Genomic DNA, 24423 nt, shown 5'->3' on the forward strand with positions numbered 1-24423 from the left:
ATTGCAAATGGCAGGTAGTAGATAGGAGAGCAGGGGAAGAAAGAGGTAACATTATTCCTCACCACTACCACTTCTAGACTGTAGACCTACAGCTCTTGCTACATTCAGGTCATTTCCCTTCACTACTCAACAGTGTCTAGTAATAATAATTCCTCCCTTTTCTCCTTCAGGCCTATGGGTTGTAATGCCTTCTCATTGTTGTGAGTCTGGAAGTTCCTCAAAATGTCTTTTTGGTTCCCTTGACCCTGTATGTGAGTTGAACTTTCATCAGAATTCCATCTACTTGTACCGTCTGTTCTCTGCTGGGACCCTGACCAATATACTAAGTGTATTAGTTAGTTATACTACAGGTTAAGTTGTTTTCTGTTATATTTAAGACACTATCTTAGAGTCTTATTATTTCTCTTTCATGTGCATAAGAATTATATACTTTTGACTTGTTACTGGTAATATTATTTAGGATCTCCTCATTGTTTTCTAATGTACAAAGGAAAGGAAACTAAAGCAGGAGAGCAAATTTGCCGGTTATAGCATGTGACTTCCATATCTGGGCCCAAGATGGGTCCAGTTTGCTTTGCTTCCCAGCCAATAGAAAGATAGAAAGGAAACATACCCATTTGTTTTGAGCTGAGCTACCCAGAAGTGGAACAAATTACCAGTGTTCATATACCAATGTTCATATACCAGTTGTTTGGTTACCTTCACCATAACTTGGTGACATGGCCTCATGACATTTTAAGGGAGAGTGGTGAATGTGTTTCTGGCTTAGATTTTTGTTATTAAAGAAAGTAAGAGTGGATACTAGATGACAAATGGTCTCTGCCACAATAGTTCACTCTCACAGAGGGGCAAACATTTCATTTCAGACATAAAGGGGAGAATATTGGCAACATTCAGTAGAAAATTTCAGTAGAGTGTGGTGAAATCTAGGTTTCAATGAGTTGAGGAATGAAGGGGTAAAGAGATTGTGGAGTGAATGAATATGCTTCTTTTGAAGAGTATGCTGCTATACAATGAAAGAAGAGGTGATTCTGGGATATAAAGGAGTTAAGAGAAAGATTCTTTCTAGGTAGCAGAATCTGAGTAGTCTCAGAGAAGAAGTAACTTTTAGAAGGGAAGAATTGAAAAACCAGGTACATAGCATATTTTTAGGAAATGTGAGGATACTTCTTACCCTAAAGCACAGGGCAAAGAGAGCTAAGATCAAAATATAAACATTTTGCAATGGAGAAGAAAATCAAGAAAAAACGATATCATTTTGAAGTCAAAGGCCAGATAATCAGTTGAGAAAGTGAGGCAGGTATGTAATTTAGAGTAGCCACTGAAAGGAATATGATATTAGTGAACTAGAAACATAAAATAATCAGTGTAGAATTTGAGGCTCAGCTGAAGACAGAGAGCTTGGATTACAGTAAAAATGTTGGTATCTGTTTTGATTTTTCTGTAATGAAATATAGCAGCCTGTGTATAAAAGCTAGGAAAATAGATCATGGAATTTCCTAAGATGAAGTGTTAACAAAGTAGGTATGGGAAGAGTCAAGTTGGTGAAGTGTCGAGGTTGCTTATAAAAAGTCTAGTTGAAAATAACCACCATGGGGTCTGGTATGGATTAAAATAGGTCAAGGAGGTCTGAGGAAAATGTAAACCAGAAGATGTGTTAGTTATCTATTGCTATATAACAAGTTAGGCCAAAATTTAACAGCTAAAACAACAGTAGGCCTTTATTATCTTGTAGAGTGCTGTTGGATCAGGAATTTGGGAATGGCTTAGCCAGGTGGTTCTGGCTCTCTACCTCTCATTAGATTGTAGCCAAGATGCTTATTGGAGACACAGTCATCCAGAGGTATGACTGGGCTAGAAGATGTGCTTCTAAGATGACTTGCTCACATTGTTGATGAGCTGGCAGGAGACCTCAGTTTCATACTACAAGGACCTCTCCATAGAGCTGCTTGAATAACTTTACCATATGGCAGCTGATTTCCCCAGAGCAAGCAAGCAAAAATAGAGGAGGGTAGGAGGCACAGTATCTTTTATGAGTTAGTCTCAAAAGTCCCACTGTGTTATTTCTATTCTATCCAATTGGTTATAGAGGTCAGCTGTGTTGAGGCTGGAACTAGCAAGAGCATGAATACCAGGAGGTAAGAATCATCAGGGGCCATTTTGGAAGCTCACCACCACAGAAGGAAAATTGGAAAGAGAATTGACATCTAAAAAGAACTTACTTTGTACAGGCATATAATTTAATTCTTGTAATAACTTTATGAGGAATGTATTAGTTTCTCATTTTAGAGATGAGTAAATTTAAGCTTTAAGAATTTAATTAACTGTTGCCAAACATTTTATAACAGTTCAGCCAGGCTTGGAATCCAGGTTTGTTAGCCTGTTCCCATAATATTTCATCATATGGAAAGAAAGTATGGTTGTAGTTGTCTGGTACATCTACTTTGAAGACATAAGTTTGGTTGAGATTTAATTGATATAGTTTATGCAAATTATCGCTATACACAAATATTTATTGGCTGTTTTTATTATGTATCCTTGTAATTTAAGAACTAAAGGAAGTTACGAGAAGTGAGGATGAAGGACATGTTTGAAAGGAAAATTAACTGGCAGAAAGTAGGTTATGGTTATTTAAGGACACTTAGATTTGAATTGCTTGGATTATTAAGTCAAAAGTATATTAATGCTTAAAGGTGACTACAGTGGGCAGAGAAGGAAGACTTCCAAGAGAAGAACCATTAATATGAATTCTGAAACCATCAAGAATGATGACAGGGAATAGAACTATGACCCGAAGTCTGAAATAGGAAGGAAATGGTATGTGCTTCCTAAAGGCGGTTCATAATTTCCTTAAGAATAATTTGAAGAAATATTGAAATGAGAGTATAGGCAGTATTTTAAGTTTTAAGCTTTATGATATCTTGAGTGTTGGTTAATGCAAATTATATTTTTATCTCATGAATATATAAAAAGGTATTTCTTTAATATTATTTGTACATTTATATGAAAGGTTAAACCCTACTTAAGCTCGTTTTATGCTATCCTCTTTCTGCCCTCTACACCTCTTTGTACATAGTTGTTTTCACATCTGTGTCTTCACTGGACTGGAAGCTCATCTCGGGCAGGTACAAAAATGCCTCATTCATTTATCTTTGTCCCACTATGTGCCTAGCACAGTATCCTAAACATAGTAATAGGTAGTGAATATTAGATAAATTAGTGGCTTTCCAGGTCATACTTTTCAACTCACTCTGTAAAAGGGATAGGTTATATTCATACTGGGTATGCTTATGTAAATGATAAGAAAGGTATGAATTTAATATTTTTTTAATGTTTATTTAATTTGAGAGAGAGTAGGGGAGCAGGGGAAGGACAGAGAGAGAGGGAGAGAGAGAATCCCAAGCAGGCTCCATACTAAGCATGGAGCCCGATGCAGGGCTCGATCCCACAACTGTGAGATCATGACCTGAGCCAACATCAGGACTCAGACATTCAACTGACTGAACCACCCAGGCATCCTGAATTTAGTATTTATTAACACATCTCAACTGTAGACCTTGGCACATATGGTGGGAACGAAGGCTCTGAGAATCCTTTAAATAGGGCAACCATCCTCCTTGCTCTTCAAAAAATAGAAATTAAAGCCCTTAATGTGTACTAATAACTGTGTTAGGCATGAGAACCAAAGATGAATGAGCTGTGTGAGTCATGTCTTTAAGATAGCTCAGTGAAGGAAGAGGCAGACATATAAACATCATTTAAAAAATTAATCTTTATTTTTTAGAGCAGTTTTAGTGTTTTTTGAAAAACAGTGGGGGAAACTTAGAGTTGTATACACCCCTTACTCTCAATCCCCCCCATTCTCTCTATTTTTAACATCTTGAATTAATGTGGTACATTTATTATAATTGATGTCAATATCAATACATTACTACTAACTAAATTCCATATTATGTTAAGGTTCACTTATTTTGTTGTACATTCTGTGGGCTTTGGCAAATAATAACACATCTTTACTGTTACAGTACCATACAGAATAGTTTCACTGCCCTAAAAATCTCCTTTGTTCTACCTTTTTATTCTTCCCACTCCCACTACTCCAAACTCCTGGCAACCACTGATTACTTTATCATTTCTATAGTTTTTCTTTTTCTAGAATGTCATATATTGAGAATCATACAATATATATAGCCATTTCAGATTGGCTTTTCTTTTTTTTTTTTAATTTTTTTAACGTTTATTCATTTTTGAGAGACAGAGAGCATGTGTGGGGGAGGGGCAGAGAGAGAGCTAGACACAGAATCTGAAGCAGGCTCCAGCCTCGAGCTGTCAGCACAGAGCCCGATGCGGGGCTCAAACTCACTGACCATGAGATCACGACCTGAGCTGAAGTCTGACACTCAACCGACTGAGCCACCCAGACACCCCCAGATTGGCTTCTTTCACCTAGCAATATGCATTAATGTTCTTCCATGTCTTTACATGGTTTGATATGATGGCTGATTTATTTTTGTTGTAGAATAATATTCCAGTGTATACCACAGTTTATTTAGCCCTTTAGTTAGTGAAGGATATCTTGGTTTCTTCTAAGTTTTAGTAGTTATTAATAAAATTGCTATAAACATTAATGTGTAAGTTTTCATGTAGACATAAATTTTCAACCCATTTGGGTAACTACCAAGGAGTGCAGTTGCTGGGTCACATGTCAAGAGTATATTTAGTTTTGTAAGAAACTGGCAAATTGTATTCCACTAAACAATGTTACTCCATTAAACTTCATTCTTTATGTACTTAGTTATGTTTTAAGGTAGAGTTATCACAGTGGAGGTATGAGGATAGGAGTAGTCATGAAGAGTGCCCTAAATGACAGTTCTAAAAATAAGAGAGAAGGGAAGATGTCAAAATGTGAGCATCAAATTTGTAGAATGGATGTTGGGTTTGGGAAGAAAATTCCAGAGCTAATAGTGGAGAATTCTCTCTCTCTCTCTCTCTCTCTCTCTCTCTCTCTCTCTCTCTCTCTCTGTATTGAGAGAGAGCATGAGTGGGGAAGAGGGAGAGAGAATCTTAAGCAGACTCCATGCTCAGCACAGAGCCTGTTGCCGGGCTCTATCCCACAAGAGTGGCATCATGACCTGAACCAAAATCAAGAGTCAGACACTCAACCAACTGAACCACCTAAGTGCCTTGAGAATTCTTTTTTAAAAATACTGCCTCATTTGGAGTGCCTGGAAGGTTCAGTTGGTTAAGTGTCCGAATCCTAGTTTTGGCTCAAGTCATGATCTCTCAGTTTGTGAGTTTGAGCCCCTCATCTGGCTCTATGTTGACAGTGCAGAGCCTGTTTGGGATTCTCTCCCTCTCCACGCTTCCCCCACACTCTTGCACGTGCCCCCATGCACACTTTCTCTCTCGTTCTAGCAATAAATAAACTTTAAAAAATTGTTTTAAAATGCTGCCTCATAGTACTTTTAAAGGTATTACAGGCAATGTTGTGTGGAAAAACAGACTACAGTCTTTGACTCAGGAAGTAATTGGGAAGAATTGGACTCTGTGAAACTTTTTATGAATAGCCAATTTATTTCTGTGCTTTTATAGCTAAATTGTATCAGATCAGTGCCACTGGCTTTCTCATTCTAATCAGAAGTTCTGGTAGATATATACATCTTTGAGAACATTTTTCAATGCATGTCCTTGGAGAAGAGAAACATTGAAATAATTAAAAAGATACTGAGATATGGGGCAGCTGGGTGACTTCTGCTCAGGCCATGATCTCCTGGTTCATGAGTTTGAGCCACGCATCGGGCTCTGTGCTGACAGCTTAGAGCCCGGAGCCTGCTTCAGATTTTGTGTCCTCCTGTCTCTCCACCCCACCCCTGCTTGTGCTCTGTCTCTCTCTGTCTTTCAAAATGAATAAACATTTTAAAAAATTTTAAAAAAAAGATATTGAGATAGCATTTCTTAAGAAGAGGATATTCTTAATATATAGTATTTTAATAGTATCAGTTTCTTATTTTATACTTTATATTTAAAGTAATACTCTCCTTTTTGTCTAAATTTACTAAGTCTTCAAAGAGCTATCCAACTACTAGGAATATTGAATCTTATAAATAGTGTTTAAATGATCTAATTCAAGTTTCACTCATTAAAAAGACCTAGCCAGGGGCACCTGGGTGCCTCAGTCGGTTAAACGGCCGACTTCGGCTCAGGTCATGATCTCGCGATCCGTGAGTCAAGCCCCGCGTCGGGCTCTGTGCTGACAGCTCAGAGCCTGGAACCTGTTTCAGATTCTGTGTCTCCCTCTCTCTGTGACCCTCCCCCGTTCATGCTCTGTCTCTCTCTGTCTCAAAAATAATAAACGTTAAAAAAAAAAATTAAAAAAAAAAAATTAAAAAATAAAAAAAAATAAAAAGACGTAGCCAGATTGGAAATCTCAGCTTCTGAATCCTCAGTACCTTATCCCTACAGTTGGTACTATCAGATATTTAAAACTTGGAAAAAGTTTAATCCATTTTCAGGCTATGTTCCAGTAGATCCAAATATGGTTCACAGAAAGACATCCATCCTATAAACATGAGTGAGAGGAAGAGAACAGTTAGATAATACAATAATGTTTTTAGATGTGTACATAAGAAGCTCTTTTTAGAAAATGTTTTTTAAATTACTTGACATCAGCATATGTAAGTTAAACAGGATTTGGTTCATAGTAGTTTCTTCCTTTAGAAATGTTTTTCCAAGAGGGATGATAAAGTGAAATATAAACACCACATGAGAAAGTGAACTGGTTTCTAAACATTTCATTGATTTTTTTTTTAAATAAACAACTTATCATTGTTACCTTTAGTGTGGGTACAGTGTCTCCTCAGGTCATTATGTAATGAAAAGTACATTTTAAATGTTTTTATATATTTGATACAGTCCAAATGCTTCAGTAATGGTCTGACTTAGATATTGTTTACATGAGCTTTTTTGTTAGACTATGAGCCAGTACGCTGTAGGTGCTCTCCAGAATGATAACATGATGCAATACAGTGAAATAAATCAGCTTTCTTTTTTAAAATGATAGTTTAATGGACGACTTTGCCTTTTTAATTTTTAGAGAGGTTTTTAATCTATGTATTTGAGTAGTACTACTGATGGGAACCTTTTCTGCAGGTTAGATAATGAACAGTGGGTTTTTCTGAAGGTAAGTAGTGACTTAGGAGCATTGTGATTTCTCACTTCCACGAGAAGTGAAAATTGACATCTGAGAGAACCAAGCAGCACAGAATACTGTGAAAATCTGGAGCCTGGCACCTTGGAGAATGAGGATGACTCTTCAGTTTTTAATGGCTGAGTTTGAAGAACCACTCATTCTCTTTGTGTTGCTTTAAATCCTTTCAAATACCATATAGTGGTGACCTTTAAAAATATATACTGGGGGGCCTGGCTGGCTCACTTGGTAGAACATGCAACTCTTGATCTCAGAGTTATAAGTTCGAACCCCACAGTGGGTGTAGAGATTACTTAAGAAAATAAATCTTAAAAAAGTAAAAATATATAAATATACTATTTCTTAGTCTGTGCCTTTTTTATACTGTCACTTCTAAAATGATAGAAAATAGTCGGAGACAGAGTTTAAGGGTTATATTGGTAATCTTAAATCTGCTTATATTCCCTTTGTTGATGTTAAAGACATTATCAATATTTATAAAGGGAATATTTTTCATAGAAGAAATTTGAAAGAATTAGCTAAAATATTTGTACCGACATTTACTCCTGTCTTTGTGCTTTTTATTGGAATGCATTGCTAAAAGTGGTTCAGGGTATAAGCAAATTACTTCATTTTGATTCTAGATGCTGAGTTCCTAATAGCTTTTAAATTTATACAGTTTCTGTTTAGCTGTCAAAACATTTAATTATATCATGCCCAAAGGTGTAAAGCTGTCAAATAAATCTAAGTTTAGGCGTAAACATTTGCTAAGTTACAGGCGCTACTACACCGTTAGTTGGTACGGGACAGCTTGTGAACCTGTTTTAGGGGAAGGGGTGTGTCGAGGAACATTAACTCAGCAGGTACAGAACAACATTGGCCCAATGAATTGATGATTACTTGTAAAACAGCAGGTAGTAATGCCCCCAGTCTTTATAATTCCTCTCTTTGTAAAATAAAGCAGACTAGAAAGTGTATTGGATTCCTTGGCTGGATTCGATTTGTACTGCAAGAAAGCTATTTTTTGCGCAAGTATGTACTCTTTTTCCTTGCCTTAACATTCTTTTCGTTTTTTGTTTTTTTGTTTTCTCTTCAAAAACAAATGTACCCCATTGGTACTTTAAAACCTCCTCCCTTTCCACAAGGGTCTCTTGCGTAGGAAGAATAATTCCTATGGCACTTATAAAAGAAGCATTGACCCTGATGAACAATTATCTATGTAAACATTTTTAAGCTTTTTGAAAAGTGTGATTGATAAATTAAAAATATGTTTATTCAGTATGTACATGGATATTGTAAAATATTTTTAAAGAAGGGGGAATTTTAAAGTTTTGTTTTTATCTTGTTATTTCATAAATAAAAATTTGGGATATTTGATGACATTATTTGGAGGTAGATTGGTAGCATAAATACTAATGCCGACTTCACTAATGCAAAAATTCACCAAGAGGTAGGGGAGTAAAGTAAATTAGTTCTACTTTGAAGCTTTTATTTTCTTCCCCTTTCAAAATGAATGGGAAGGCCCTTGAGAGGCCCTTGAATGAAAGCTGCTTTTCATTAGTGCTACCAAATACCTACTTGAAAGAGTTGAGTTCTAACTGAACACCCACACAAGAGAAAGGGAAAGCTTCCTTTTTCTACTGGAAGACCATCAGCTAAATAGCTCTTGGCTTCTCTTTTCCAATCAGGTGGTTTCACATCAGAGTTAATTACTCCAGTCATTTATTCTAATCACCCTCCTCTTATGGCTAGCTGCATTCTGTCATGGGGTGGCATCGTTTGAAGCCAGTTAAGTTTGAAAACCACTGCAGGGTACTTGAGGCTCATTAGTGAGGCCTATCCATGCCTGGCTTTGGATTTGCTCCCTGATTAACTCTGCATCTCTCGGCCTTGCTCCCTCCTCCCGCCATCCACCAGCCCCCACTCCTCAAGGCAGTTGCTCTAAAGAGGAATGTTTCAATTAACTCTTGCTTTGCTGTTTGTCTTTTCACCTACATATTTAAGAAAAATTTAAATGCTTATAATATAGTTGATAGGTTCTGGCCTTGTAACTGCCTCCTTTGAGTTGAATTTAACTGAAAAGGTAGATATTCCACAAAAAAGAGTTATATTTTGAACAACAAAGGAGGAAAATGGTGGCCTCTCAGAACAAATACATCTATGTCCTTGATCCAATTCTGTTAACCTGATAAAGGTCGTGATTTCAACTCTGATTTTACAGTACTCTAGTATGTCTTAGGCTTATCATAGGAGTTATCTGGAAAGCTTTTTAAAAATCTCAAAACAGATTTATTTGTTTGACATTGTTGTTTATTATTATAGTAGTTAAATTTAAAAGTGTTTGCCAACTGGCACATTTAAGAGATATTTACATCACAAATGCAAATAATGTTTGTGCTGTGCTTTTTAAGAATAAAAGAGATAAAAAAGAAAAGAAAAACATGGCATCAGTATCCTGAGTAGGTTATTCCAGACAGCGTTATTACATGAAAGTATTTAAAACATTTTCCAAAAGTAACAAAAACACATATTGGGTTGGGTAGTTAAGTGAAAATGTTTATTTAACTAGGAAATGAGAGAAATTTTCTTGGTTCTTTTTACATGGTAGTTTGATTTAAAGAAATTAAGTAGTTTGTGTGTCAAAATAAAATATGATACACATTAAAATACATGAAATCACATTTTTTTAAGTTGCTAATGTCTGTGAATGTTCAGAAATCACAATGAGCTCTGGTTGTTAATTCTTATCCCCAAATAGTTTAACGTATTGTTTCTGTATTAAGAGTTTTTGGACGTAGCAATTAACAAATATGTTTTTATTCTTTACCTTGCTCTAAAGGGTGATTTTTTTAAGTATGATTTTTAAAACCCTCCCAATGAATGTACAGTTAAATTAATGAAAAAGTGGCCTAGAATATAAATTTCTTCCTCAGCTCTGTAAATATTTATTGAATGTGTACTATGTGCTCAGTTCCAAGGATGCCGATAAAATTTCTGCCTTTCAGGAACTCACATTTTAGTGAGGAACACAGAAAAATAAACTGTAATACAAAGTGAAAGTATTAGTTTTCATATGTAAAACCAAAAAGAACAAAAGAACCTGTAAATAAATAAGTTGAAAAAACAAAAGGATCTGTAAATAAAGCCTTCAGGTTGACGTGGCATATTAGATTTAGCAGCTCTTAATAATGATGTCAACAAATGGTATATGAGAAACTCATTGACAGTAATTCATAGTATGAAATGTTTCATACTTTTAGAATTTTTATATGTGGCTTTGGCATATACCATTCTGTTAAAGAATTTTTCAAGAGGATATGTAGTGGTTAATAACATGGCTTTAGGAGTCAGATCTGGGTTCCTGCTGCAACTCTGACATTTACTAGCTGTGTGACATTAGTCAATTTACTTAGCATTTTAGCCTCATTTGTAAACCAGTTTTTAAAACTGTAATGCTTATCTCATAAGATTATTGTGAGGATTAAATAAAATAATCCATGTAAAACATTTAGCGCAAAACTGGGTGCATCAAAGGCACTCAATAAATGTTAAGTGCTGCTGTTGTTATTATGTTGTTGTTTAGTTGGTTAGTGAATTTCTTCCATGTTGACCTTCAGATGCATTTTCCCTGCATAATATATTGTCTTTCTAGAGCCTTTGCCAAGTTTATGATTGACATCATTTGCATCCATCTTCCTGACATTGTTCAAGAGAAAATAAAACCTTGAAAGATGATACTGTAACATCTACTTCACTTTTTTGTCCCTTCCATGTAATCATCCTAACCCAAATGTGATTGTTCAGTTAACAAACTGTAGACATCTTATCTGCAATGGCTAGTAATCACAGAAATTCTTCACATTTTCTAAAATTCTGGCAAATTAGCACTGTATCAACTGGATAAAGTTTCTGTGGTCAATTTCATGCTTCTCATACAATGCTTGAAGATCATAGTCCCACAGCATAGACACTGAATTGTGCAAAATCACGAGAATTTCTTAAATGCCATTCATTCATTCAACAGACATTTATTAAGGGCCTACTGGGTAATTAGGTCTGTGATCACAAAATTGGAAGAATATGACACCTGCCCTTTTGGGGCTGTCATTACGAAGATCAAACAGACATGGGAGTAACTAATTAGAGAAATAGATTAAGTGATGTATTTGTGTATTCATTCAACAAATATTTTGTGACCTCCTTCTGCTTATTAGTCTTTGGGAATATAATAGTGAGAAATACAGCATGGTACTTGCCCTTGTGGAACTTTATTGTTTAGTGAGGGAGATGGACAATAAATAAGAAACTAATATAAACATATAACTTGTGATAATATATATTATTATGTAACAAAAAATATAATACCTTTGTGGACCATGAAGGAGACACACAAGCTGCCATTAAAACATTTAACATTTTATTTCTTTATGTGTGTATATGTGATTTTTAAAACATACTTACTAATTGAGATATAATTAACATATAACAGTTTTAGATGTACAACATAGCTGTTCAGTATTTGTATATATTGTGAAATGATCAAAACAAGTCTAGTTAACATCTGCCACCATACTTAGTTAATTTTTTTTCCTTTTACTCTGAGACAGAATGAGGAAATACTTTATTTTACTTCCAGAAAAGGTTGAGGAAGTCTTAACTGTAGGAAACTACATTTGATCTTAGTCTTTAAGAATGAGTTGGAGTTTGCCAGGGAGGAGCAAGATGCTGGAAAGGGCATTACAGATATAAGAAGCAGTGTTAACAAAGATCTTGTTACAGTATAGTACATGAGCTATACTTTATTCAGAAGGTAGAGCGCAATATGTGTGTAAGAGAAATGTGAGCAATACCTATGGAAAGATAAGACTGGAGCCAGATTGTGTGAACAACTTTAATGGCTTGTCAGTAGTTTGAACTTTTTTTCTTTGGCAGAGTGGACTCCAAAAGGTGGTTGCCAGGCCAGAAGCATCAGTATTGCCTGAGAACTTGTTAAAAAGGCAAATCTTGGGCTCAAGTCCAGATCTACAGAAACAGAAAATTTGGCAAGGGGAGCCCAGCAATCTGTGTTTTAACAAGTCCTCCAGGTGATTTTAGTGTGTTAAAGTTGGAGATCCACTGCTTCAGGGAAAAGAGAAGCATCAAAAAGTTTAAAAGAGAGTCGTGACTTAGCCAGGTTTTAGATAGCAGTTAGTATGGAGGAGGGATTGAAAGGGGTGGGGGGAGTTCTAGAGATAAAGAGAACAGTTTGGATAGTGTTAGAATAACTGAACTAAGAAATGATGAAGCACACAACCAAAAATAGTCGTAGTGGAAGAGGAATAAAGAATGAATTGGAAAGATATTTTGGAAGCTTACTGTCTGATTAGATAAGGTTTTAGAGGAAGAAGAAAAAGGAAAAGTCAAGATAACTGCCACATTTCTGAATTGGCTGGGTGAAGGACTATATCCATAATCAAAAAAGCAAGAAAGGAAGCAAGTTTAGGAGGAAAAATTATTCATTTTTTTTTTGATACATTAGGTTTGAGTTACCAGAAGCACACCAAAATAAGTAGTCCAGTGGGCAGTTGACATTTTGGACTTGAAAGTCTGGAAATGGTGATAATTGTCGATTAAGGTAGTTGGAGGTCTAGCTCAACTAACCTGAGTTACATCAAAAACAAGGGCCTGGGACTGAATCATGAGAAGAAGTAACACTAAGGAGGTAGATGAAAAAGACTCTACATTAAAAAGCGAGAAGGGTCACCTGGCCGGCTGTGTTGGTAGAGCATGCAACTCTTAATCTCAGGATCATGAGTTCAAGCCGCATGTTGGGCATAGAGCTTACTTTAAAAAAAAGGGCAGGGGGGCACCTGGGTGGCTCAGTCAGTTAAGCATCCGACTTCAGCTCAGGTCATGATCTCATAGTCTGTGAGTTCGAGCCCCATGTCAGGCTCTGTGCTGACAGCTTTGGATTCTGTGTCTCCATCTCTCTCTGCCCCTCCCTACTCATGCTCTGTCTCTCTCTGTCTCAAAAATAAATAAAAAAATTAAAAAAAATTTTTTTAATAAATAGAAATTTTTAAAAAGTGAGAAGGAAAGTCAGCAATGTAGAAAGAGAATCTGGAGGTAAGGTATCAAAGAAGCTTACAGAAGAGAGAGAAACATAAACGCCATAACCCGGAGAGGTGAAGGGGGATAAGCATCCTTTGGATTCAGACAGTTGGGCATGGTAATGTTAGCAAAAACATTTTTTGTGGTGTTATCTATAATAGAAAGAGAAGAGATTACTTAAGAAGTAAAAGGGGAGGTAAGGAAGCATAAATAAGAAATTTACTTAAATATTTCAAGAAGTTTAGATTTATCTCATATTGCCTGTTTAATTATGGCTGCATAAAAATAATTAAACAAGACTGACCCTATTAACTAGACATTATTTCACTGATAACTCAGAAGGAATCAGACCTATGATTAATTGTTATTTAGAGAATCATAGACTATTATTACATATATTAAGGAATTTCTAGGAGTGGGCAAACAGAAGCTAGTTCTGTCTGCTACTAAAATGAGGTACTTTTTATGAGGCTTCTGAATATATCCATATTGCCTACAGATTTCATATAACTGGCTTTCAGCAAATGTTGTGTTCTCTATACTAAATTGTAGTCCATGGCTGTATGGACTGTAGCTGATACAGTTGTGTAGACAATACGTAAGAATTCTAACCAAGGACTTTTGAGGATGAAGTTTGAAAATGGCATCGGAGTTGCTAGAATTAGGCCTTTACCTTTAGTGTAAGAGAGGGTAGTCATGATGCCTTCTTTTGAATGCTGCCACAATTCTTCAGAGATTTGTAAGTGGCTAAAGAATATACAGTGAAGAACATTATGTCTGTTTCATACTTGAAGATGTTTTATTTCTGCTGTCATGTCCTAAGATTTAGCCATTCTTCGCTGGGAAGTGCCATTCTAGCACTATGAATTGTAATGACCTCTTTAAAACTGCATCAAAGGTCATTCTGTGGTGTGCAGGTACCTGTGCCTTGTAAGGTTTACCTTTATTTTCAGTAAGAGAATCTGTATTTTTAAGAAGGTTAAATGTTGTTAATCCCTGAATTCTATCTTACATCGAAATGCTGTAAAAATGTGAATACAACTGAGATGAAAGGTACAGCATAGGGAATACAGTCAATGGTATTGTAATAGCATAGTATGGTGACAGGTGGTAGCTGCCCTTGTGGTGAGCCTAGTATAACATATAGTGTTGTCAAATCACTGTGTTGTACACCTGAAATTAATGTAACTTAGTGTGTCAACTATAATTCAATAAAAAAATCTGAATGCAGATTCAGTATTTGGAACTGAATAAAGCTTTACTGTCCAGTGTTGTAACCATTATTCATATGTGGCTATTGATCACTTGAAATCTGACTAGTCTGAATTGAGAAGTGCTATATGTTGGAAGTATAAAATTTATGCCAGATTTCTAAGATTCAATACAAAATGTTTTATACTGATTATATTTTTAAATGATTTTTTAATATTCTCAATTAAATATGCTATCTTAAAATTAATTTCACCTGTTAAATTTTTTTTAGTGTAGCTTCTAGAAAATTTTGAATTATACATGTGGCTTGCATTATATTTCTGTTGGACAGCATGGGTATAATGTTTTGGTGATCATTTTGTTTCTCCCAGTTGTGTTTTGTTTTTTTTTGGTGGGGGGGCATTCCAGCATTGAACATGAACATATTTTAATACTTAAGTAGTATATATGTTTGTGTTATAATTAGCAGCCTTAGATTCAAAACATAAAGCTTAGGGTTAAATTCAAATCTATTTTAAAAAGTACAAAATATTAATACTAAATTCAAAGCTGAGTTAATCTCTTACCATATAAACTCTTCCTTCTCCAGTATAATTAAGGTCCAAAATTGAAACCTGGGTATCATCCTGAACTCCCTTTCCTTCACCTTTCACAGTAGTTATCAGTTGGTGTAAATAATAACTTCAATCTTTCTGAAATCTGTCCCTTCTTCTTCACTCCCACTGCTGTTTTCTTGAGGCTCTCAGTACTTCTCACATAGGCTGTTGTAGTCATCTTAGAGATCACCTTTTGCCTGCCTCCCTATTCTTCCTCCAAAGGGACATTTCATCTCATTACCCCCAGAGTCTAGCATAGAACAAAATTTATAGTAAGCACTCAATAAATGTTTGTTGATTGAATGGATGACTGAAATGCTGGTATTAAAAGTTGTAGAATGAAAAAAAGACTTTTAGGGGTGCCAGGTTGGCTCAGTTGGTAGAGCATGCAACTCTTGATCTTAGGGTCATGAGTTCAAGCCCCCATTGGGTATAGAGATCACTGAGAAAAAAAAAAGACTTTTATTCCTACATAATGTATGTGTATATAGTTACATACACAGAATAACTGCAGATGTAATTTTCTGGCTGAACTTGTCAATGCTTTAAAAAAATATTCAACTTTGCATCATATTCCTCAGTTCAGGTTTTTTCTTTATTGGATAGTCTTGGAAGTGGTGATATAATAAGTGTTCTATTTTGCCAAGGATTTTGATTTGCCAATATAAGTTTATAGCATTCAGCCCAGGGAATCATTGGTGCCATGAAGACAGCTCCTTGTTTTTGTCTGGAGTCCCCATAGGATTAAACTACATCTGGCAATAAGTAGGGATTCTGGTCTGGCCATCTTCAAAGGCAAGAGACTGCTAGTATTTATCAGATCTATGTGGATAAGCAAATGGGAAGGGATTAATTTTTTTTTTTTGGTTTTGTTTTCCTTCCTTTTGTAAGTGACTATAAAATAAAAACTCCAGAAGTTCACACAACAAAGTAATATATTTTCAATGTTGTTGAAAAAGAAATCATTTCTTTTTTCTATACATAGATGGATAATTGAGAATTTTAGATTAATACTGTAATTACTTAAGTGTATTTTTTAACTAGTTTACCTCAAAGAGCATAACAATAATTTACAGTGTTCAATATTAATTTTCCAATGATACTTTCCTAAATCTTTTACAAAGGTTGAGCATTTAACTATAGCACTCTTAAACATTTTAACAGCTGTAGTATTAGGAGATCATGGTGGCATTTGGAAACTTTTGTTGTCTATTTATCTATGTGGGAAAGTGAACCCAAAATTACTTTCTGAGGAGAATCTTGAATGTGTCTTAGCCTAGCATAGGCTACTACCCCTTTCAGGTGAAGGTGGGCCTGCCTTCCATAGAGGCTTGTTTGTTTCTTTCTCCTCATACTCTTCACATTTTTGAGATATTATTAGTCCTGTGACTCAGTTAGCTGTTGTTGAAACATGTGGCTCCACATTTAGCTGACAAAATAAAATGGCTGCATTCCAGGTACTTGTCATGGAGTGTAATCTAGAATTTACCATTCAAAGCCTCACCTAAGAGAAATAATGTTTATGCAGGATTGCCTGAAGAATATGTAGTCTCTCCATTTGTCTATACTTTAAATCTATCCCAGGATTAAGTCAGTCCCTCTGAGAGTCACATACCTGCATTCCATCATATTGCCAAGGGAGGAATTTCTTATCTCAGGAATAGAAATAATGTGTTTTTCTAGGCCATCTGGTTTGTTTTTACATTATGGTCATTTTTGACTCTTGTAAGTGTTCGTGTTTCTTTCTTTATGTTGCCTGCTAGAAAGCTTAGGAACAAATATGCGGCACACCTCTAAGTCTATAGAATTTCATGGCATCATTGTTATGTACTTCTTATTTTTGCATTACTTTCTCTTATGTTAAATTTATTTTATCTTGATGCATACACATTACTTTAAGCTCTGTGAACTGTTTTCTGCATGAAGTCATGCAAAATGCAAACACATAATAAAATAGATGGGTATATCTATCATTTAATTATAGTTGTTCCCCATTCGATCTTAGTAAAATAGAATTTTTTTAGAGCTCCATCTATGTGTGTTATACTGTAACTAGTTTAAAATATCTGTATATTATGAATTCCTGGGTTTTAGATTAAGAGTGACCTAAGGTTGAAATGTTAATTAAATGTTTTAATGTTCTGTAGCTCTAAAGAAAATAGTTGGATAAAATGTCAGCATATAGGACTATTTTAAACATTAGAAAAAAATCATCTCTCTGAAAAGGAGGGTAATTGTACAAGTTTGCCTAATCCTTTTGATCTTGGCACACAGCAATACAGACTTCAGTTGAGATTAAAACTATGAATTTCAAAGGAAACATGGCCTTCAGTGTGTAAAATATATAACAGCTGGTTGACTAGTCCATTTAAAACTACACAATAACAATCGTAGACAGAATGATTCTCCTGCCAAAAGATGCACGAGTTCTTGATGGTTATATCAAGATATGATACTAACTCACACTTTTCTTTAGTAATGATATAAATGTAGAAATGAACAGTGCACTGCCAGCTCCAGAATCTTTCTTCTGCCCAACAGTTCAAGGGCAGTTTAGAAGTACAGAACTCCTTTTAGTGATTTCTCTATCTGCTTTTCAGCCTGAACTTCAATGTGTTGTGACTAAATTACATTTTTCTTAACTGTCAGATATAATTTTTATTCTTAGCATCCCACAGTTTCTTTCCCTAAATCCTTGATTCTCCTTTTTTCTTCTTTGACATTCATGACTTATTGTTTTTAATGTTACAGCTTCACACATATTTTTAACCCTTCAAAGTTAAACTTTTCTTTGTAAATAATATATAATTTGTTTCATGTTTTTGTTATATATTTATAGTAAGGTAAATATCTGAATTCTGAAGCACTATGATATTTGTACTTAATATAGAACAGTGTTAAGCTCATGTCAGATTATAGTTCACCACATCTTCTAACATTTTCACTGTTGTGTTTCATTTGAACGAGTAATTCTTTATAGTTTAATACATTTTTAAGAAAAAAATGAGGATTAATGTGGATTTTTCACTTTTGGAAATCCCATTTGGCAAGTAAGTTTATATTCTGAATTTGTATCTGTCCAATTAGAAAAAATGATTTTTTTCTGTGACCTTTGTTTCCTGAAGATTTTGATATAACATAATACAAGTTTTCTTTACTGTTCTTTAAATTTATTTAAAAGAAGGAACTTATAGGTAAATTAAAAATTTGCTACATTTACTTGGATTTATCACAAATTCAGAGCCAGCATTTAAGGAGTTAATGTATCTTATTAGGGGGACAGGAAATCTGGCAACTATTGCAGAAACTAGACCTAATGGTGCACACAAACAATTTGTCAGTCTTCTTAAATGTGAATAGCTTTCCGCAAAGTGGCTGCTCTTGCTTTGTTTGAACAGGCTAAACTTTTCCTTTTTGGACTTTAAATCTTAGAAGTGAAATGTGATCCACATATTCAATCAAAATCATTTAATTCAAAGCATATTTTGATTGGAACAAAGTTGACATGGAAAGAAACTCTAGAATAAAAAAGTTGAAAGGACTTTATATCATATATTTAGCAGGAAAATTTGAAACAGTTCTAATTAGGCTGAAAAAAACAGCTTTCTTCAATGTAAATTACAAAGGTCATATATCAATGTTAAGGAAACATTACCACTAGTGTTTGAAATCCAGCACATGCAAACATAACAGACCAGTTCATTTTAAATCTGTGTGTGTATATGCGTGTGTGTGTGTGTGTGTGTGTGTGTGTGTGTGTGTGTGTGTGTAGGAAGAAGGCTGTATTACATGTATTTGAAGTGAAAAATACTTAAAATTCCAAGTTCTTAATGTTCTGGCCAATCCCAAAATTAACTCCTTTGAAACATGTAACACTCAAATGAATTAATACTCTTAATTTATAAAAGTACAATTAAAAATTTACAAAACTAATTTTTATTCTTCCATTTAAAATGTAATTGGGGTGCCTGGCTGGCTCAGTCAAAAGAAGATGCAACTCTTGACCTCAGGGTTGTGAGTTTGAGCCCCAAGTTGGGTATAGAGGGTACATAAAAATTGTTTAAAATCTTTAAAATATGATTAAATACATCTTATAATTAAATGTATACCAAGGCAAAAGGGTGAGTCAGTCATTTTTATTTTCTTCTTTGATACTTATAGCTAATGCATTTTGAATCTCAGAATTGAATCAGGTCTTCTAGAAACCTACGAATGGAAGTGATGATATAGGTCTTGAGAAACGTGTATCTGTGTTACACAGACCTACTTTCTTCTGGTTATGCAATTATTTCTGTACTTAAAGGTTTGTAAATACTATTTGATCCTTTGGGTTTTGTTTCATTTTGTTTTTTCATAAAAATCATGTCCTATAGATATCAGTAGCTTTTATTTAGTGGTTTTTAAAAATGGTGTAGTATGAGACCATTTAACAAAAGTATAAATAAATATTAGCATTAATTTGGGAATAATACACAAGTAAGGTTTTCAGGTCTTGAATTAAACAATTACCTTTCTTTTGTTAATTAAAATTGGTTTTCGGGGTGGCTGGGTTGCTCAGTCAGTTAAGTGTTCGACTCCTGATTTCAACTCAGGTCATGATCCCAGGGTTCGTGGGATAGAACCCCGCCATCTGGCTCAGTGGTGAGCATGGATCCTGCTTTGGATTCTCTCACTCTTCCTCTGCTCCTTTTCCCCGCTGGTGTGCTCTTTCTCTCTAAAATAAAATTTTTTAGGGGCCGCTGGGTAGCTCAGTCAGTTAAGCATCCGACTTCAGCTCCGGTCATAATTTTATGGTTCTGGAGTTTGAGCCCCGTGTTGGGCTCTCTACTGACAGCTCAGAGCCTGGAGCTCCTTCGGATTCTGTGTCTCCCTCCCTCTCTGCCTCTCCCCTGCTGGTGCTCTGTCTCTCTCTCAAAAATAAATAAACCTTAAAAAATTTGTTTAAATAATTAAAATAAAAAATTTTTTAAATAAATAAAATTGCTTTTCTTGATTTTTACATTTTTACATTATTTTGTTTGAAAATAAAAGGAAATTGCTAGAGTGTCTCTAAAGCATACAGAGATTAACAAACACATTATTAATGCCTTTTATTTTAGAATTTTTATTCCCAAATAGTAAAAAGCAAGCCATTTCTATATAAATTATCATATTATTTGACTATACTACAGGAAACAAGAATAATTGTAAAAAATATTTTTTATCCATAAATAATTCATTCCCTTAATGGGTTAGTGGCAGGAAAACACAGATTACATTCTTTCAATGAGATTGATTGTAAGACACATATTCATATATGTTATAATTATTTCTGACACAAGATTACACAAATGAGTTGTTTATGAATAATTTACTATTATCTTTATAATATTAAAGCTTGAATTTGTTGATGTTCTGCATGTGGACCAAACAAATGAAAGTTACTAATAAGTGTTTGTATTTGACATCTGTATACTGTACTTTTTAGCATATCTCAAGTGTTTTAGTCTCTGCTTAATAGATCTCATTAAGAAAGCAGATATCAGCCCCAAGACAGTTTGTCAAGACTAATATGAGTCCCCCTGGATTGGATTGACAATTTGTGTGAGGCTTCATATGATAGTCTTTTCATAGACTTATTTGATCCTTAACAATTGGACATTAGTCACTGATTTATTTTATAATAACTCAGATGAGTTGAATATTATTGTATTGTGTTGGACATTTTAGTGGATTTTCTTTTTACAAATTTTACTCAGAGCACACATTGGATGTAAATGATGTATCCAGCCTGCTAAGGGAGTACTAACAATTGATTGGTTAGGTTTGAGAGCAGCATGGGAAGAATGTTACTATCCCCTAGCTGCAAACCGTATTTAACTCCAGTCTTAATGAGGACTGTCTGACCTAAAGGCTTTGAAAAATCACAAATGCTCAGCATCGCAATGTCGTATTTCTATTTTTTTGTGACTACAAATGTGGATGTATGTATTTTATATAGAGTGTTTTTTTCAAATCTTAACATATAAAGGGATTTAAAGAATTTTAATATGTTTTATAATTTATGTTTTTGAATTTCAAAAACAAGATATGAGATGTATTCTCAGGATATTCCATTTTGAATTAGTTGTATTTCTGTCCTTCAGTAATTTTATTCTGCTTGCCTTTACCTCTTACCTCAAATCTTTACTAAGTTTTTATTATTATATACCTTTGGTTAAGCAGTTGTCATTCACTACTACTGAAAGGATGTTAAAGTCCTGAACTGACTTTTTCTGAAATGATTTTAAACTTTTTAGGAACTCTTATAACCATAGCAATTTAATCAACATTAGGAACACTCGCAATTCTTTGATGACACATAAAATAAAATTGCACTGGTTTTTAGAGCTTTAATATTGAGAAAATTCTCTTGTACTTTATCATTTGCTGAGCCTTCTGGAATTTTATAGTCTCAAATCACAACACCACGGACACTCAGGAGACTCCTGACTGTTTTATCTTATTAAACAATTTTGAAATCATTAATTTTTAATTAGCTTGGATGCAGGGTTTTTTTATTGTTTCAATAGTGCGTGTATATGAACTAAATGTTTTTTATTTAAACTACTGGCGAGAGTATTATTTACATAAATAAGTGTAGGTTCTTTCTAAGAGTACCTACTGTGAGATTGCTTCATATAGTCACACTTTTTTTGTAGACTCAGAGATATTACATGCTAATCTATTATTGGAGGGCTTTTCAGCAGTTTATTAACTCAGATTTTGAACAACTAAAAAGGATATAAGCCCAAAGATATGTGTAGGTCCTTCCCTGATTGAAAGTTCTAATTAAGTGAATTGGAGAAAATTAACTGAAATTAGCTGTCAGAAAGTCACATTTAAATGAGTGATGAGCTAGTCTGGCAGTAAACATTTAAATGATATAAATTGCCATTTAAGTGTATGGTTTAATGTTTGTCATGCATTAATGTGACATGAGACTGCAGTGACAATCAAGCAGCTTGCTCTAATTTGAACATATTTAGGGCTTTTGTGTGGAGTGCACTGCACACAAATTAAGACAATTGCTGTTTTTATGTGTCACTTTAAACATGGCCCCCAATCCCCCATCCCTACTCAAGGCCCAAGTTAATGAAACAAACGTATCATTTTTGTGCATCTTCCATTAATAATTCCTGAATTTTCAGATTAATTTTAAATCTATGTACTTATTACAGTCTCCTCTTCTCCAATTTCAAATAACATTTGCAGCACTTTTGTGCTCTCTTAGCTATTTACTAAATTTATAAATATAATGAGTTTTATAAGAGATGTCTAAAACAGTAACTTTCACAGTTGAAGCTAGCTAAATATTTTTATTTCATATTCAGGTATACGTTACAATATGAGAACTGCCTAGAGTTTTATTTACAGAATTATTTTTTGCATTTTACACAGTATGTGATATATTGTGAAGTCATTTTAAGTATCATCAGTTAAAGGAAGTATATTATTTGAATTCAGTTGTAAATACTTTTCTTATTCATAGGCACTTATTTTAGATAGGGATTTTAAAAAATATTTAAATAATTTCTGTACCCAACATGGGGCTCAAGCTCACAGTCCTAAGGTCAAGAGTCACATGTTCCACTGACTGAGCCAGCCAGGTGCCCCCACAGGCACTTATTTTAATAAAGCAATACTTAACACAAGTGTATACCTGTGAACTAATAGGAATGTCTTTTGTCACAAGATGGTTTATATCTTATTGGTTGCTTACTATAGAGATTACTCAATTTTGTTTTAAAACCAACAGATTTCTTTTTATAATATTGATAACATAATAAGCCACACCAAAAATATATCACAGCCATATACTTATTACACTAAAAAGAATTTCTATGAGATACATCATCTGACATAATTTGGTATACTTCAAATCAAGCTTCAGCACTTATCTTAGAGCTCTGTGATTTGAATAGCATTAATTATTGATAATTGAGTCCATATGCTAAACTTTTATGGTGAAATAATTTTGAAGAACATTAAATAATATAAATCTGGACACTTTTATAAAAATGTTTCCAGTTTTTTAACCTCTTTTATATTTATAACTGTATTAAAGGCAGCAAACATTTGTTGGTACTCACTGTGCTTTAGGTACAGTGCTGGTAACTGGGAATGCAGTGTTGAGTTGGAAGTGGATCTGGTGCCCAGAATTTCCGCTGAACATTTGATTACATCCATTCATTATTTATTGGGCACTATTATGTTAATAGCATCAAATTTTTGGTCAGGTTTGATACTAATACCTAGAATAATAACAGTAATTATAATTCAGTAATTGTAAGTATTCCTCCAAAGATCAAATTTGTTGGCATAAAAACTCAGTTGAAAGCACTAAATAATTTGGTTATATAATTGTTTCAATAGACAACAAAAGGTTTCTATCTAGAAAAATGATAAACATTTCAGGTGGATAGTAAATGTTTCATGTTTTCTCTCTTTGAAGCATGAATTGGGTAACTGTCAGGTCCTGAGTTACAAATATTATGAAGACAGACCCAGTCCTGCCCTCACAATGCTTACAGTATTGTAGAATAATACTGAAATGTAAGCAATCTAATATAATTCAGCATAACAAGTGCCAGAAAGTTTCTAATTATAAACAAAGGAGAACAGATTCTGGTGGAAAATAGGACATCAGAATAAGTCTATTCCCAGTAAATTTAGTGTAAAACTTTACTGCTTGTTCTAAATTTCTCTATATATTTTAAAAACCAAATTCAGCACAATAATATGATCTATGCCCTTTATTTTCAGGCCCTGGAGAGTGAATTTGTTTCCTGCCAGCTTCACCAATGGATTGATCTCATTTTTGGCTATAAACAGCAAGGACCAGAGGCTGTTCGATCCCTCAACGTGTTCTATTACCTGACCTATGAAGGAGCTGTCAATCTGAATTCAATAGCTGATCCTGTATTGAGAGAGGTAAGTTATCTGACTGGATCTCCCAGGTATCTTTAGACAAGACAGCACTGGGTAATATCTTCCTCATGCTTTCAGTTTGCTTATGATAAAATGGAAACCACATGAGTGGAGTGAATTAAGCAGAATAACCTTTCAGTTCGTGACCTCGCTGGGACTTGAATCCTCACACACGCCAGTGGTTTTTACCATATAATATTTCTAGTATAATGTAAAAGAGCACTGTCCAGTGAAACTTTCTGCAGTGACTGATGGAAATATACATTATATCTACACTGTCCAATACAGTAGCCACTAGTTGCATGTGGCTGTTGTGCATTTGAAATGTGGCTAGTGTGACTGAAGAACTGAATGTTTAATTTTATTTATTTCTAGTTAATCCAAACTTAA

The 24423-nt window shown here is 34.5% G+C and overlaps 1 protein-coding gene across 6 annotated transcripts in view; it reads left to right on the top strand.

Moving 5' to 3' along the window:
* The window catches only part of LRBA (LPS responsive beige-like anchor protein), a 781419-nt gene that overhangs the window by 676727 nt on the left and 80269 nt on the right, over window positions 1–24423 (top strand). For all 6 annotated transcript variants that reach the window (XM_019441290.2, XM_019441289.2, XM_019441291.2 and 3 more), the window contains exon 48: window positions 23869–24036. In XM_019441290.2, the coding sequence (XP_019296835.1) occupies window positions 23869–24036 (168 nt within the window). The remainder of the gene's footprint in view (window positions 1–23868; window positions 24037–24423) is intronic.

The sequence above is a fragment of the Panthera pardus genome, unplaced genomic scaffold, assembly GCF_024362965.1.
Source record: "Panthera pardus isolate Hobbes unplaced genomic scaffold, ASM2436296v1 HiC_scaffold_13, whole genome shotgun sequence".
Lineage (NCBI taxonomy): Eukaryota > Metazoa > Chordata > Mammalia > Carnivora > Felidae > Panthera > Panthera pardus.